At 37.8% G+C, this 15,779-nt stretch overlaps 1 protein-coding gene across 5 annotated transcripts in view; it reads left to right on the forward strand.

Moving 5' to 3' along the window:
- Positions 1-15,779, forward strand: part of KIF13A (kinesin family member 13A) — a 108,037-nt gene that overhangs the window by 51,322 nt on the left and 40,936 nt on the right. For all 5 annotated transcript variants that reach the window (XM_057424340.1, XM_057424341.1, XM_057424343.1 and 2 more), the window contains exons 5-12: positions 4,088-4,180; positions 4,690-4,870; positions 5,894-5,981; positions 7,303-7,437; positions 7,980-8,092; positions 13,214-13,325; positions 13,715-13,927; positions 15,625-15,735. In XM_057424340.1, the coding sequence (XP_057280323.1) occupies positions 4,088-4,180; positions 4,690-4,870; positions 5,894-5,981; positions 7,303-7,437; positions 7,980-8,092; positions 13,214-13,325; positions 13,715-13,927; positions 15,625-15,735 (1,046 nt within the window). The remainder of the gene's footprint in view (positions 1-4,087; positions 4,181-4,689; positions 4,871-5,893; positions 5,982-7,302; positions 7,438-7,979; positions 8,093-13,213; positions 13,326-13,714; positions 13,928-15,624; positions 15,736-15,779) is intronic.

The following is a 15,779-nucleotide window of genomic DNA, read 5'->3' on the forward strand; positions in this document are numbered from 1 at the left end:
GCATGTTCTCCAAATTTAAATGTTCCAATAATTCATACTGGCTTAGAGATTCCAACTCTGATTTCTAAGATTTTTGCATGCAGCTCTATGGGTAGATAATATGAAGTCTTTATTTTAGGTTTCTTAATAATTTAAGAGCCACTGTTTACATGTGCATTGCCATACTTTGCTACCTTTGTTTTAAATTTTTTTCTGTTGGATACCCAGCCATTTCAGTAGGTAGAGAACATGTGAAAAAAACTTTTTAGCTTCCAAGTGCCATGCTAAATACCCTTGATACATAGTAATAGCACAAGCATGGCATTTGAAAGTTCCAGGAATGTAGGTTAAAAATGTAAATCTGAGAGGAGGATGGGTTTCCTTTAGCTTTCAGGTAAGTCACAGATACCATTTTGAATGCTGAAGTCTTCCGTATCTTTAGTGTGGTTACTGCAACATTTGTTATCTTGATTTATATATTTATGGAAGAATGTCAAAAGCATGTCGGAGTGATGAACATGTGAAAATCATAGAATCATCAAACGGTTTGGGTTGGAAGAGACCATAAAGATTATCTAGTTCCAAGCCCCCCCACCCATAGGGGCATAGGAACTAGACGGAAGGAACTAACCTTCCACTAGACCAGGTTGCTCCAAGCCCCATCTGACCTGGCCTTGAACACTTCCAGGGATGGGGCAGCCACATCTTCTCTGGGCAACCTGTGCCCTCATAGTGAAGAGTTTCTTAGGACTGAAAATCATCTTCAGTCCTAAGAGCTAATGGAGAGATTCTTGGGTCCGTCTCCTCCTGGAAGTGGCAGCCTGAGAGATTAAGAGTTGTTAATTTAATCTACTGAAGAGTTACTGTTTTCCGCCTACTGTTAGCGTCAGGCTTGTTGTTACACTTGTCAAAATGTGCAGATAATGTCTTGAGGCTATGAAGACAGTTACAGCTGTACAACTTCATTGTCTGGTAAATGCAGAAAAGGTTTTCTTGTTGTCTTGATGTACACCTTCAGAACTGAGTGGGCATCCCTCAGTGTTTCTCAGGTTTTGATTAGCAGAGCATCTCTAACAGTGTCTTAGTAGGCTTTTCCACCTTGCAGCATTAGGGGCACTGCCACATGTGCCATAACTAGAGGTACAGGGTATACAGCAACACTGTTAATCTTTCTCACTGAGTGATTCCAGGTTGACAGTCTTGCTCTTTAAACTAAAGGAAATAAGATTTTTTTTAGGCTGTCATCTGTAAGGAGAATTCACTAGACTTAGCTCCCTAGTCCTCAAAGGGATGAGCAGACAGGAGATCCTGGCTGGTGAGAACTGGCAGCTTGTCTGCTTATCCTGTGTACTCCCCAGCTTGGCTGACTGCATGTCTATCAGTCACACAAGGCTTGCCCATGTTCTGAGCAGAAGATGGGAGAGGGGATGGGTGTTTTGGTCTCAAGCCTTTAGTTGCCTCTGTAAGAGCCTATATGGTCTTAGCCAGCTGGAAGATTGGGAAACCTTGTCTAAAAGACAATAAAGGTTGGTGTAGGGGAAATCTTTCTGTTAACTAAATATGGTTGGGGTTTTTTCCTGTATTTCTCCCTTTTACTGTAAATTAAGTTGGAATCAGTTTAAAACTTCTGCTTACCTCTAAACACTAGGTGTCTATGGAAGAAAAGTTCTGTAAGCAAAAGTATTAATTGCAGGTGATACAGGTTTACTTAGCAAACAAAAATGCATTAGTGTAGACAATGGAACTGCATTATTTCTTTTGACTGTAACTGCCCATAAACATAATTACATATAATACAGATCTTGAAATCAGTTTGCAAACCCACTAATTAAATTTGTGGGAGAAACAGTGAGGTTTCTTAATGAAAACTAACCAAATATTTTGGATGATATGCTGTTACCCTCAACAGTGCATTGCATTAGCAAATGCGTAAAATATCCATGATTGAAGTTTAACATCTTGCGCTCTTTTCTATTAGTGCATTTAAAAACAAATCTTATTTTATGCCATGGCAATTTGTCTGGTTACTGTAAACATCACTCTGTAATGACCTGTTTGTCTATGCTGGTTTTGCTGAGCTCTTAAAACCTGTTATAAAAGTACCATTTTAGAATTATGTACCTGTGTCTGACTGGCTCTGTGTTGACTGTTTGAAAATTATTTTTTTTCCTGAAAAACTAAAAATAAAAAATAATAATCCAGCTTTGCCTGTGAGGTTCAGACCTGTTTTCTTCCCTGATATTTAGCAGTAAGGGGTTCTGTAAGTTATTTTACGGTTATCATGACTGTGCACAGTTTTATAATGCTTTGGTATCTGCTGGGTTTTTTTTGCTTAGGGAACATGAAGGTTACTGATTTATTGCTGGTCAGAAGGTTTTTTCCTCTTCTGAAAAACGGTTTTATTCTCCACTCATAATTATTATGGAATATATATACTTTTAATAATTATACTCTCCTTCAGTGTTTGCTTGATGTTTGCATTCTTGCTCAGCAAGATAATAAGTGGCTCCCTGCTTCTTTGATATTTGGTAGCTTCAAAATGGGCCCTCAGGAGGTGGGTGGAAAGCAAATTTTTCTGTGTTTTATGTTCTTATCTCCCACTGATATATTTTCTTTATTGATTCTTCTGTAGTTTAACATTCTCTATAGCTGTTTCCAGTTTGTTTGAACAGTGCTGTCTCAACATAGATTTGGAATGAGAAGTGAATGAATGTGTATGGGGAAGGAGATGGAGTTATTTCAGAGTACAGCAGATTCTCTTCTATGTTTAACTCCTGTATTCCTGTATTTAATTCGGAGCAGTGACACTTTTTAGAATTTCAGAAGATCAGCTGGAAGGATACACAAAGACCATTTGATAGGGCATCACTGTTTTGTTGGTTTTTTTTTTATTTACAGCAGAAGAGAAATTAGATTACAGTTAAAGGAAAATAAAAGTAATGTAGTACTTGTAGTTCTAGTTACGTGCCTGTAAATCATTGCGCAGGTGGTTCTGCAGGAATTTTCTGGGCTACCAATTATTCAAGGATAATGTAATGTATGAATTTATAGCTAGTTTTTTTTACATCAGTATGTTCCATTTTGGGAACTATGGAAGTCTTTCTTGCATCCACTGTACAAAATCACTTCTTGTGACTGACAAGTGCTGAAAATAACTTAGCAAAATGAGAGATGCAGTGATCATAGCTGTTCAGAAAGTCAGCAGGCAGTGAATGTAAGATTAAAACCAAACATCAGAAGCTGTATAAATACTGTCCTTAGCTCAGCTGTGCTTGTTTTGAGTGTACACACAGCTGATATAATTCTCTGATCAGAACTCAAAGTAGACAAGCCATTGACCCTCTTCATGGTGTACAAATTGTGGGGTTTCCTATTAAAAAAAAATAAAAGATCATCCACCGTGCCTATTTTCATCTTCTGCATGTAAAAGATTGAAGTGCATCTAAAATCTGCCTGGCACAGGGAGGCAATTTTCAGACTATGAAGTTCTGCAGCTGATGTTTCAAACTGGGGATTTTGCAGACTACATCCTCAGACAGCCCTGTTGAAAGTCTTGCAGCCTCTTAATATACATTTCCTTCCTGAATGTCATTAAGAGTGAATGTCATCTTGGTTCCAGCATCACTTTGTCACAGAGTGAATCATAATAGCTTATGGTGAGACTTGAGGCCAGTTCCCAAGAGAACAACCACTACTGTTTCTAGCATGGTATTTGTTGTACCTTTAATATCCTAGTTCACTAATGTGTTACATTGCAGTTCAGTTACAGGACTCTTTTGGTTTTAGTTTTTGAATAAGGAATGTATATTAATTGCAAAATTTGCACTTAAATAATACAAAATTTAGACATCTATTTTATTTCCTAAGCATTCAACTTATGACACTTTTCAAAGAACTGCTCCCTTCACAGGAAAATCGGCAACGTATTTAAACACACTAGTTTAGGCAGTGGTTTTGAACTTGTCATGCAGTTGTATGTGGAATCATTTGTTTCTTCATCAGTGCACTCAATAGTATAAATAATTTGCAAACTTTTTTTTTCCTTGTTTCCAGAAAATTTCAGTCTTTTAGTCCATTTAAAATCAACTTTGAAATATTTATTTTCTAGGTCAAGAAGTGGTGTTCAAGTGCCTTGGAGAAGGAATTCTTGAAAAGGCCTTTCAGGGATATAATGCTTGTATTTTTGCCTATGGACAGACAGGTGAGTCTTGTGTGCTGAAGGGGAAGAACACTTTTCATACACGTGGGAAGTGGGATGAACAAAACATAAATATTAATCTAGATAATATTTAAAAATTGTACTTGAAATATCACAGTGTTAAATGCCAAACATTTAGCACGGTCAGTGACAATATAAAGTTCTTAAAGCGGCTCTGCAAATATGTTCTAGTTAGTACCTGTTGGGGCTGCTTTCAAAGCCTGAAAGGAGTAGTTCATACCAAAGGCTCATTCAGTCTTTAATGTTTGAGGGTGTTCAAAGGGGGCCCAAGCAATGGCGCTGCTTAAAGAAAAACCATTTAAGATAATTTTTCTTTTTGTTTTCCTGTACCTTGGAGTCCAAAGAGCAACCTCTCTGTCTGGAATAGCCTGTCGTGTCGTTCTGATACGTGCTTCTGGAGGAATAAAAAGAGAATTAAAACGTGCTTCGTGAACAAATGAGTAGCTCAGAAACTACATTCTAAAGCATTTTCTTCTCCTTTTTTCCTCTAGGTTCAGGAAAATCCTTTTCAATGATGGGCAATGCAGAGCAGCTGGGTCTGATCCCACGGCTCTGTTGTGCTTTATTTCAGAGAATCTCTGTGGAAGAAAATGAATCTCATACATTTAAAGTTGAAGTGTCCTATATGGAAATCTACAATGAGAAAGTCAGAGATCTGCTTGACCCAAAAGGGTGAGTAGCTTCACTCTGTCCCACAGCCATCCTTATTTTTTTCTAAAACTATAAAAGTAGAAATCCTCTTGAAAGTTCTTGAGAAGTTGGTTTGGGTTTTTTTTCCTGACTGTATGCTCACAAGCCTTCTTTACAAAAGATTAGATATCAAGCACTTGAAAAGAATATCCATGTAAAGCTTATATGTAAAGTAGTAACTGGTGTGGATCAATCTAAATATTGGGGTACCATTGAATGATTCAAGCAAATAATACATGAACAATGTACAGGTGAATTCTGGGGTGTTTTTGTCATATGATCCAGACCATATTCAGGCATGAATTTTCATCAGCTAGAAGGAATTCAAAACTTATTTACCGCTTGGTTCTCATGGGTTAAATGTCAAACTTTTTCAATGTGGAAAATTAATACCTCAGAATTTACCCATGGCATTCTTTCTTCCATTTTGTCTATGCAGAAATACTGGTTAGGCTCTTTGGCCAGGAGATGTCTAGGCAGGAAGTAGTTGTGATTTTTTTTTTTTGATTTTTTTTTTTATATGAGCATTGATTATATGTGGTGTGTATTTTGATTCTTGAACATAATTGCAGTAGGTGCAGAAGTATACAAGTTAGTTAAAAAGATAGATTTGAGACTTATATATGTCAATAAGGTGTAGAAAATGCAAGAATTGAAGAAAATTGCTGGGGGGCAGAGCGGAAGATTTTTTTTGTTTCCTTTTTTGTCAGCATTCTTTCTGCCTAATGAGGAATCTCAGGTTTTGTTCTATCCACAAATACTAGGGTGAAAGGATGCATTAAAGATAATCTGTATATGTAGATTAAAACTGGTTAGATTAATTTGAGTCTTTATTGTTAATTTGAGTTTAAAAAAATCTGGAAGACTTTTTTTCTTCCTGTTACAATTAAAGGCATAAATTGACTTCTACTATGTAGAAGATTTTTATCATTTCATACTACAGTTTTTGTATTTCAAAAAAGTTCATTTTAGTGGATTATGTGTAAAGCCTACTTTATTTCATAGGAGTCGGCAGTCCCTTAAGGTTCGAGAGCACAAAGTGTTGGGACCATACGTAGATGGCCTGTCTCAGCTGGCTGTTACAAACTTTGAGGTAAATCTAAACCAATGACAAGTTTATAAATAACATCTTTTACATAAGCAGTAAGAATATTACAAGAGATAAGTGTCTATCCAGACATTTTGGTTCTTGAGTACATTTATGGTGTCTGGCAATTGCAAAGATCTTCTCTAATGCTTCAGGCGTATTTATTTCATGTAAAAGCATTGGAATTGCCTTTGTATTGGTTAAAAATATAATAGCGGTATTTTGCTGTTTTCAATGCATGCAGCCTACATCAAGAACACAGTGTCTCCTTTGCACATGAAATACAAGGCTTCCGAAATAAGAATATTAGTCTTCCAGCATGAATTCATTTTGATTTTGTTGTTGAATACAGCCTCTTCTTTTATATGGATGTATTGCATGAGAGGCTACAACATAGCTTTTATAATTCGTAAATTAAATCGTGGCAGCATCTGAGCACACTTGAGTTGCCAAAACATATTCAAGTAAGTCAGTAATAAGTCTACTAATAAGTAGAAGCCAATGAACTACTGTAGCTACAATGGAAATAATTAAAGTGGTGCAGTTTTTGAATTGTGTAGGCTTCTTTTTATGAGGAAGTTAATTTGTAAATGTTGGTTTTTAAAAAACATTCATGCTCTGTGTAGCATTATGTGGGAACCATTTAGCTTTTTAATGGGGATTTTTGTTTTTCTGAAGCATCTGTGCATATTATAGAGTAATAAAAACTGCTTTTGCAGTTCTTGATGGTGAAATGCATGCTTTGAAAACCCACCTTTTTTTCAAATTCTAGAAAATTCTATTTATAATTAGTTTCTGGCTGATGACTTTTATGAAACTATGTTGGCAAGCTCAGTAAGCACATATATCAGACTTGGCATAGTCATCTTTGGTTTTATATATTTGGGAAGGTCCAGGCTCCAAGTGAGGTAACCCTTTGGGCCAATTAAATGAAGATAGTATTAGTGCAGTTCAGTGAAAAGGTGCATTGTGTTCACTTGTGTAAGTTGATCTGTGCTGGCTTGTTTATGGGCATTCAACGATTTGATTTATAATGTGGATGTGGCCATCATGTTTTAGAAGCAGATAAGAAGTATGTGCATCGCCTGTAGTTGCAAGGGGTTTTAAGTGTAAGACTTAAAGCAGACATGATCTAACATCAGTCTGCAGAATTGCATATCCCCTGTCCTTGTACATCTCAGAACGGCAAAGAATTTTCTCATTACTTCTGCCTTCCTTTCCTCTTCTGTCCCACACGAACACACCCTTCCATCTAGATGGGGATTTTGTTCAGCAAGCACAGTATGTGTGTTTATCCTAGCATCACTTTTTACTCTTTTCGCTCTAGGATATTGAGTCACTGATGTCAGAGGGAAACAAATCACGAACAGTTGCTGCAACCAACATGAATGAAGAAAGCAGCCGCTCTCATGCCGTATTCAATATTATAGTGACTCAAACACTTTATGACCTGCATTCTGGCGTATGTATTTCTGATGATTAATTATGAAGTCATGGTGAATTCTTCCTTCCTTTCTTCCTCTTACACATATGTTATATGTTTAGCCATGCTTCTACCTTTAATGCCATGGGTTTCTAGTAATCAAAGCAATACTAGCAAGACCGTAGGATTGAGAGAACCCTGGAAGAGTGAGGAAGCACACCAGATAAAGCAAACAGTTGGATTGCTTCTTAATATCCTGTTGTTACCATGAAACCTGTCTTAGGTCTTAGCTGTTGCTTAGGTCTTAACTGTTGCCATGTTTTCATGGCCTGCTCTGACAGTAAGGTTGTTGGTATTGCCATACAGCTGATTCTGGTTCATTGGTGCTTCATTCCTTATTACAAAATAAATGAGTGACTCTTAAAGACCTATAAAACAATTCCTTCTTCTCTTGTATCTTGAATTTGGTGCTTTAACCTGCATTATTATGGAGAAAAGTATTTCATGGTGCCGGTGCCAGATGTGTTAGCACTTTGTGCCAGTGTTTCTTAGATGTTGTTTTTCCATGTCCATCTGCACAGAATTCTGGAGAGAAGGTCAGCAAAGTCAGCCTGGTGGATTTGGCTGGGAGTGAGAGAGTGTCCAAAACAGGAGCTGCAGGAGAACGCCTGAAGGAAGGCAGCAACATAAACAAGTAAGACATTGGCATATGCAGGTTGCAGGTCTTAATCTTTGTAAGAATCACTGTTGTTTTCCTGGCCACCTCTGTGCTTGTCACAAGTCAGTTCAAATGATAGACCTCATCAGAAGCAGTTTGTTACAGATTTTTCAGCTGCTTCATGCTGAACACTGTGTTTCTTTACATTGGTATAGGGACCCTGAATCATACTTGACTCAGATGAGGTCTATATGAATTTTATCTGGAAAAAGTGACAGCAGCACTCTTTAATTAAGTATATACCTTTTGTGATTCATTTATACACCCTGTCCCCAGGCTCATGTGTTTTGTCTCATCATCTGCTCAAGGAAGAATGCAGAGTTGCAGAGTCGAATGGCTTTGTTCCAACATGTATTAAAATATGTAAGGGTATAATTCATAGTTTAAGAAAACCAGCTCAGAATGAAGCTGTGTTAGTTTAGCATTGCCTTGAGCATTTGTACTCAAGCAATGACAAGTTTCAAGGCACTTTTTTGCCGTAATTACTGTGTTACTGCCCAAAAGCAAGAATTTAGCACAATATTACTGCTGTCTTAAATATACTAATTTTCCTGGGAAAGGGAGAGTTCAACTGTTACATTAAAAGCCACTACTTTTTCAATGTAATTTTAAAATATTACAAAATATTTTGGTATTTTAAGTCAACAATGACAGCACAAAGAGTGTTTGAACAGCATTCATACTTTAAATGATTTAAAATTACCTCTTTTTAGAGTTTGAACATGCTTGCTCTTTCTAGCTTAATTTCTAATTTACTTTGTGATTAATATATCATATTATTAGCCACACTGAGCGGTCCTTGTGAAACAAAATTGTGCCTCTGCCCAATGGCAGGTATTGCACCTTTACCCCACAGGTTATTAGTTAAATTCAGATTGCTTTTACTACAAACTGTATTTTGCATAAACAAAGATGAAATTAAATGTTTCTTTCAGATTCCTGAGGAAGAATTCAAATGCCAACTCTCCCCACAGCTGTTAACAAGTTGGAAGTGTAGTTATACATACAGAAAGACTTTTTCTTTCCTAGTAGGATGTTTACTCAGTGTTAAAGTTTTACGGTATTGGTGAAGTAGGGGAAGGTTGTTTTGCCCATGCTGAACCTCTTTGACAATACAGGACTTCAGATGCAAGCACCAAACTTTTCTGTAAAAGCTATTTTAAAAAGAAAATGGACACCTCTACGTTTTCTCACCAGTTAAATTCTAGTGCAATATAAATTTGAGTTTCATAGTCCATTTATTAAGCGTCCTTTATTTGAAAACCCTTTTGGAACTCGTAGGCAAGAGAGAATTCTTAATGCTGTGCTTGGTGTCGTCTGTTAGATTTTTGCTGTTACTAGGCACTTTATTAAAGTCTGACTTTCACTGGAAGCCTCAAAATTGGTATGCATGTTTTATCAGACCAATTCTTCTGAGAGCATTGTATATGGTGTTCTCTTGGGTGTGATGCATCTTATTAGAGAAAGGCAATATTTTCTGGAGTGATACAGTATACTTAAAACTTATACCTTACAGTGCTAGCTATTTTTTTTTTATTATTACTTTTTATTCTTTCATGAAACAGCAGTAACATGTGTTGGTAATGTGTTATGTTTAGTCAACTCAGAAATGGAGCTGCTGAAATTACCTGGCAAATAAATCTGCTTGTGCTGTGTTTTATTGCCTTGCAGAAAAAGATGGAAATTATGTACCTGTTTCTGTATTTACAAGGTAGGGAACAAGTACACTCAGCTGTGCATACCAAAACTGCACAGTGTGACATTCTGCCAGTCTCTGCAGATGTCTGCCGTTTGTTTCTGATGAAACCTGGCTGGGGCCCTGGTAGCTGCCACCGCAGTCCCAGAAATCATCCTTTCCTATCTTGGGGCAGCATGTTGCAGAGGAGATGTGATGGATTGCACTCCCACTTCCTGAAACAATGGAGAGTTGTGTCATTTTGTTAAAATCTTCATAAAGTTGTCATAAAGGTTACTTCTGTTTTTTCTTAGAGCTGATGAGGAGTTTCCTTGGTGAGGATACTGGGCATCTGCCCTTTATTATTGAGAGTTCTGGGGGACTTGCCATACTTCATAGGAAAGCTGTATGTGCTTGTTCCTCCCCAGGATGTGCTAGTTCCCATACAGAGTGTAGAAACACAGGTGCTTAACAACTTTGTGGTGTAGTCGAAAATCTGGAATACAATAGTAGGAGGAAGTAGAATAAACAAACTTTCAATTAGTGGCTAAGAAAAATACTTTCTGTGAGCAGTCTGCAATTTTGACTCTGATTAGTAAAATCATAGCGGTTGTCTTTTTAACTTGAGAATGCAAAAAGATGTCTTTAAAATGTAGGCGGAGGAAGGAATGGGTTGAGACAGGTCTGGCTCCAATCTGATTTTAGGGAGGGTTTTTTCTTTTTTTTGTATTCAGAGTTAACTAATAGTCAGGTGGATTCTGCTCATTGAAAACTTGGGTGGTAAATTGTACAGAAGTGGTGTCATTTATGGACAGAGCTGTTCCCTGTAGTGAGGAAGCACCACTTCACTTTGAACACGGCTGACCCAGGCTGGTGGTGGAAGTGTGCAAACGTCCCCACCGCCTGCTAGCAAGGGCAGCCTGGTCATGCCTAAGGAATAGGGACAAGGAGGACTGAAAGTGAGCAGAAATGGCACCTTCCCATGCTCTTGCATGACATAAATTCACTGTGCTGCTTCTGAACTGCCTCAGTCTGCACTATGGGCTTAAGCCTTCCAGTTGATTCATTGTATAAATAGTGAGAGATAGGATCAGGGTAATGGTGGATCTCTGATGCATCATTTAGCATGAAGCAAAGCAGCTGATGAGTCCTGTAATTATTTTGTTGAGCAGCCATTTCTTTTACTGCTTTCCTTAAAGTCTTTAAATGGCTTTGTATTGTGAAATCTCAAGCAGAATACATAAATGACTCCAGTTTGTTTTTTATTGCAGATGTTAATAGTCTTAAAATAAAATCAGTATTTATAAGGAGCAGAAACATTATCACATCTTTTAAGTGCGTGTTAATAAACTGTAGCTTATAATTTCCTGTTTATTAAAATGTAGTGCCCATAACTCAAATTAGTATTGCAGCCCTGTTGTGAAATATTTTTCAGGGACAGGCATTTTTGAATCCCTGTTCTTCCTGTCTTCCTTCTGACTGTCTCTTTTGTCCCTCTCCTTCTGTTTTTTGGCTTTGGTCTTCACATTTCCACTCATTTAAAGACAAGTAAAAAGAATCTCAGGAAAATAGGCTGGGTTGTTTTTTTAACATTATGTTCCTTGAAGATGGACTCCATTGAAGTGTGCTGGTGGTACTTTTGTGCTGTAGGAGGTTGCTATGGAGCAGCATAGCGCATCCTACTGTTTGCTCTCTCATGTTTAGCACGCTGTCATCTCTGTCTGTGGAGGCTGGAGGCAAGAACCAATTCTCCCTCCCCCAACCACCACCCACAAGGTTTCAGAGATTGTTAGACTTCTGTTTAGGTCACAAGCTAAAGCTGTCCTTTTTCCTATGAGTTTTTCAAAGGTGGATTGGAAAGTTGTCCTATAAATAAATTTACAAAGTAGAGTGCTTTCTGGGAGACCAGATTGCATAGCCTCTCCTTAAATTTCTTTTTCTTTCAATTTTGCTTTCAGGTCAATGCTGTCTTTGTGCCATATGCAATATGGGACATCTTTTGTGACATATGTAATGGTTCTTACTACCTTACCCTCAGATACCTTCCTTGAAATAGTCTTCTGCAACATTTTTGTAATTTTTGAAATGTCATTTCTGAACCAGTGGTAGTTACAAGCAGCAGTAAGGCCCATTTACAGATACTGTGCAAACACTGCCTATTAGCTAAAATAGTGCTGCTACTTTGGAAAGAAAACTCAAAAGGATGGAGTGGAACAGTAAAGTTAAAGATTTATTTGACCATCTAATTGTGATGCTGCTGAAGTTTTCCTTGGTAGCTACAGAGAGTAGCTGGATATATGGGCATGAACATGACAGCAGTATGCTCTTGGGCTTCAGCATTGTCTGTTTTAAAACCCTTGAGGTATCTGTTTAAAGTTCTCAGGCTCCTGAGCAAGCTTATTATCTTAAACATACTTACCCCAAGAGCCCTGATGTCATTTAGAATTTACATAGGGTTGTTTAACAATTGGATTATATAATGCGCATATGCTTTGCACAGATTCCTGAGACAGTTACCCCTCTTGGTAGAAGTGGTACATGCACAAAAGTAACAAGTTATCTCCATTTTCTTCACGACTCAAGTGATGTTTGGGATGTGGCTGGCTGCTAAACTGTTCTGGGGCTTTTGTCGTTCATGCATGTGCAACTCTTTTGTATCTGGGAGATTGTTTGGTCTGTTTCCCCCACAAGAAACTAGTGAGGCTGTACCTCAGTTATAAGAACCCATTTATCAAGGGACCTCCTAATCAGTCTCTTCTGATGAGCAGTCTTCCATTGTTGTCTGATGCCTGATTAGTTGCTGGCTCATAAGGCAGACTAGTTCTCCTGGGCCATAACTGGCTCTGTCTTGAGAATGCTTCCTTATAGCTAGAGAATTGTTCAGTTTTAGTCTGGTTTTGAACCAGTGCTCTTAAAACATGGTTCCTAGAGATGGGGGACTTGTGCTGTGCTGCCAGCGCTGACTTGTACGAGGGTCACGAGGCAGTGTCTAGGATAGAAAGATTTTTAGTCTCCGAGAAAAAGTAATTCTTCCAAATGTATGTCTTTAATAAATACATTGCCCTGTATTCAGCAATGGGTTAGCTGATCATTCACAGGGAAGCTGTGAATGCTCCATCCCTGGTGGTGTTCAAGACCAGGTTGGACGAAGCCTTGGATGTCATGGTTTAGTGGGAGGTGTCCCTGCCCATGGCAGGGGAGTTGGAACTAGATGATCTTAATGTCTTTTCCAACCCTAACTATTCTATGGTTCTATCTCCTGTGGTGATTTGCAACTTAAGTTATGCTATGATATTTTAAAAATTGGGATGTGTGGTTCTGCAGAGCACAAATTAAAATCTTTAGGAAATCCTTTTTCTGTGTTTTATTGAATCTACATTTGGAATATGTGTTAAAGCTGTGCTACTGTGTTACATTTATAGATCACTTTCAACACTGGGCTTGGTTATATCATCACTTGCTGACCAAGCAGCAGGGAAGGGGAAGAACAAGTTTGTGCCTTACAGAGACTCTGTACTCACTTGGCTTCTCAAGGTAATTAATATTTTCCATTCACCCTGTTCACAAGATGTCAGCTTAATAGTTTGTAGGATCATTGTAGCATACCTTAGTGTATGTGGACTTTTCATTGTTTCTTACAGAAATGAGCTACAAAGCTCTCTTAGCTATAAGTTATTCCGAGTAATACAGACATGTAAGTGGATCTTGTGTGAATTCCATGTGAAGTCTTATTTGGCTGCTTTCAGTTGTGGTGGAATCAAAGCTGGTGGAGGTGGCTGGAAATGTTTATGGATCATACTAGTTAGTTTATATCCTTTCAGTGTCTAAATAGGAACCTTTGTATTTTAAGTATCTTTGTAAAGCCATTGTGTAGTCCCAGAACAATTTTTAACCCTCAGACTTTCTGTGGATATACTCTACAGGACAATTTGGGAGGAAACAGCCAAACTGCCATGATAGCTACTATTAGTCCAGCAGCAGACAACTACGAAGAAACACTCTCTACTCTGAGATATGCAGATAGAGCCAAAAGGATAGTTAATCATGCTGTGGTGAATGAAGATCCAAATGCTAGGGTCATCAGAGAACTACGTGAAGAAGTTGAAAAACTGAAAGAACAGCTCTCGCAAGCTGAGGTAACATTAGTCACAGTACAATGTAAACTGAGTTTCCCAAGGAAATATCAGACTCTGGCTGGAAGACTAGCTTTCTGTTTAAGTCTTCCAAAATGAGGAAAGGAAGAGTCATGCACTTTGGATTTTTTGGATGACTTTTTTGGGGTTGGTTGTTTGGGGATTTTTTTTTTTTTTTGCTTCGTGTTTTTTTTGGTTTCTTTTGGTGGTTTTTTTTGGTGTTTTTTTTTGTCTTTTTCCTTTTTTTTTAACAATTAACTTTGTTTCCTGAAATAAATCCAACAAAATGTTTGCTTATCTTTAATCACTTCTAAATGAGGACAACATTGTACTGATGGTGACCCTTGTCAGAATAGTCTGTTCTTGGAGACCTTCATGTCAAGCAACAGTTGATGCAGCACAGATAAGCTTCCTACAGCTTCATTATGTAGACTTATTAGTAGACTTATTTTTTTTGTTTGCATTGGTGGACTATGTAATTTTATGATGTCAAATGGAAAAATGAAAAGCTGTAAATCTGGTATTGGACCACAAAATGTTTAGGAGATTTACTGACATTTGTAAAAAATTGATTACAAAATAGTGAAAATCGCAGCACTGGAACTGTCATCCATTTGCTTTTCTGCCTTAACAAATAACACTGTGTGACTGCTGCTTATCTTGGATTTATACTTCAAATTCGACAGTAAAGTATCAGAGGAGGATAGCTTACTTGGTGATACCTGGAAAAATCAGGCACTGCACTAGGAAAATATTTTTAATCTTTTCAGGCAGGACACAAAGTACTGGTGGAAAAAGAACAGAAGTGTATCTGGGGGTAAATGTGTGGTGTTTAAATTTCACATTCATTTAAGGAATAGTGTTCCTCACATGGACAATTCCTTACAGGCTGAAATGGGGAAATAGGCTTTACGAAAAAGGAGCCATTCACTTTCTGCTTAAATAAAAAGCTGTTCTAGCCCCATATTTAAATTGGAAAATGTTACTGTAGCATATTATTATGTTGGCAGACTGTGGCTGAACACAATCAGTAGGAAGGTATCCAAATTCTTACTATTATTTTTTTTTTGAAGTATTTTCTCTTACACCTTCTGTTAAAAACAGTTATATAGAACCAGCCAGCCTGTTGAATTGTTACTTGGCACTGGATGTGTTCAAGCCCTTTGCTTTTGTTTCCTGTTGTGAAATCAGAAGCCTGTGTTACCTCCAGAGCGTGCCTTCCTTCAAAGGTCATCAGTGGGGTCAGCCTGAAAGCTTTAATGCAACTCTAGGAGCACTTACGAAACAAAGATAGAATGGAAGACTAAATATCGAGAGGAATTTGTGTTGGAGGCTACTGCTGGAAGAAAGACTTCATGGATGAACTTCAGACAGCTGAGACTTAATGCTTTTAAATATTCAGTTATATACAGACACTGAAGCTTGAGTGGCCAGGCCCAGAAATTTTGTCAGTTACGTTATCCTCTGGAGCTATGTCAATTTTCAGCTGTTTCAGATTTGTACCCATTATAGGTTCATTCTGTCCTCTCCCTTTGCAAGTAACCTGTTTCTTCATCATCATCTACCAGGAAAAGTCTGGGGATAGAGTCAAAACCTATACTTGCTGCATTTCACATTGTTTTTGTGCTCTGTTTCCTTGTGTAAGCAGATGTTGCAGTGGTAAAGTAGCTGAGGGGTTTTTGCTGATTTCTGTCTTTTAGGCCATGAAGGCACCAGAACTGAAGGAGAAATTGGAAGAATCTGAAAAACTAATAAAAGAGCTAACAGTCACGTGGGAAGAAAAGCTAAGGAAGACAGAAGAAATTGCACAGGTATTTCAGAAATTACGAAATTATGATTATGAGGAGGAAAGACC

This window comes from Pezoporus wallicus, unplaced genomic scaffold, assembly GCF_028554395.1.
Source record: "Pezoporus wallicus isolate ANWC-B61680 ecotype Strahan unplaced genomic scaffold, APGP_CSIRO_Pwel_v1 contig_5485, whole genome shotgun sequence".
NCBI classification, from domain to species: domain Eukaryota; kingdom Metazoa; phylum Chordata; class Aves; order Psittaciformes; family Psittacidae; genus Pezoporus; species Pezoporus wallicus.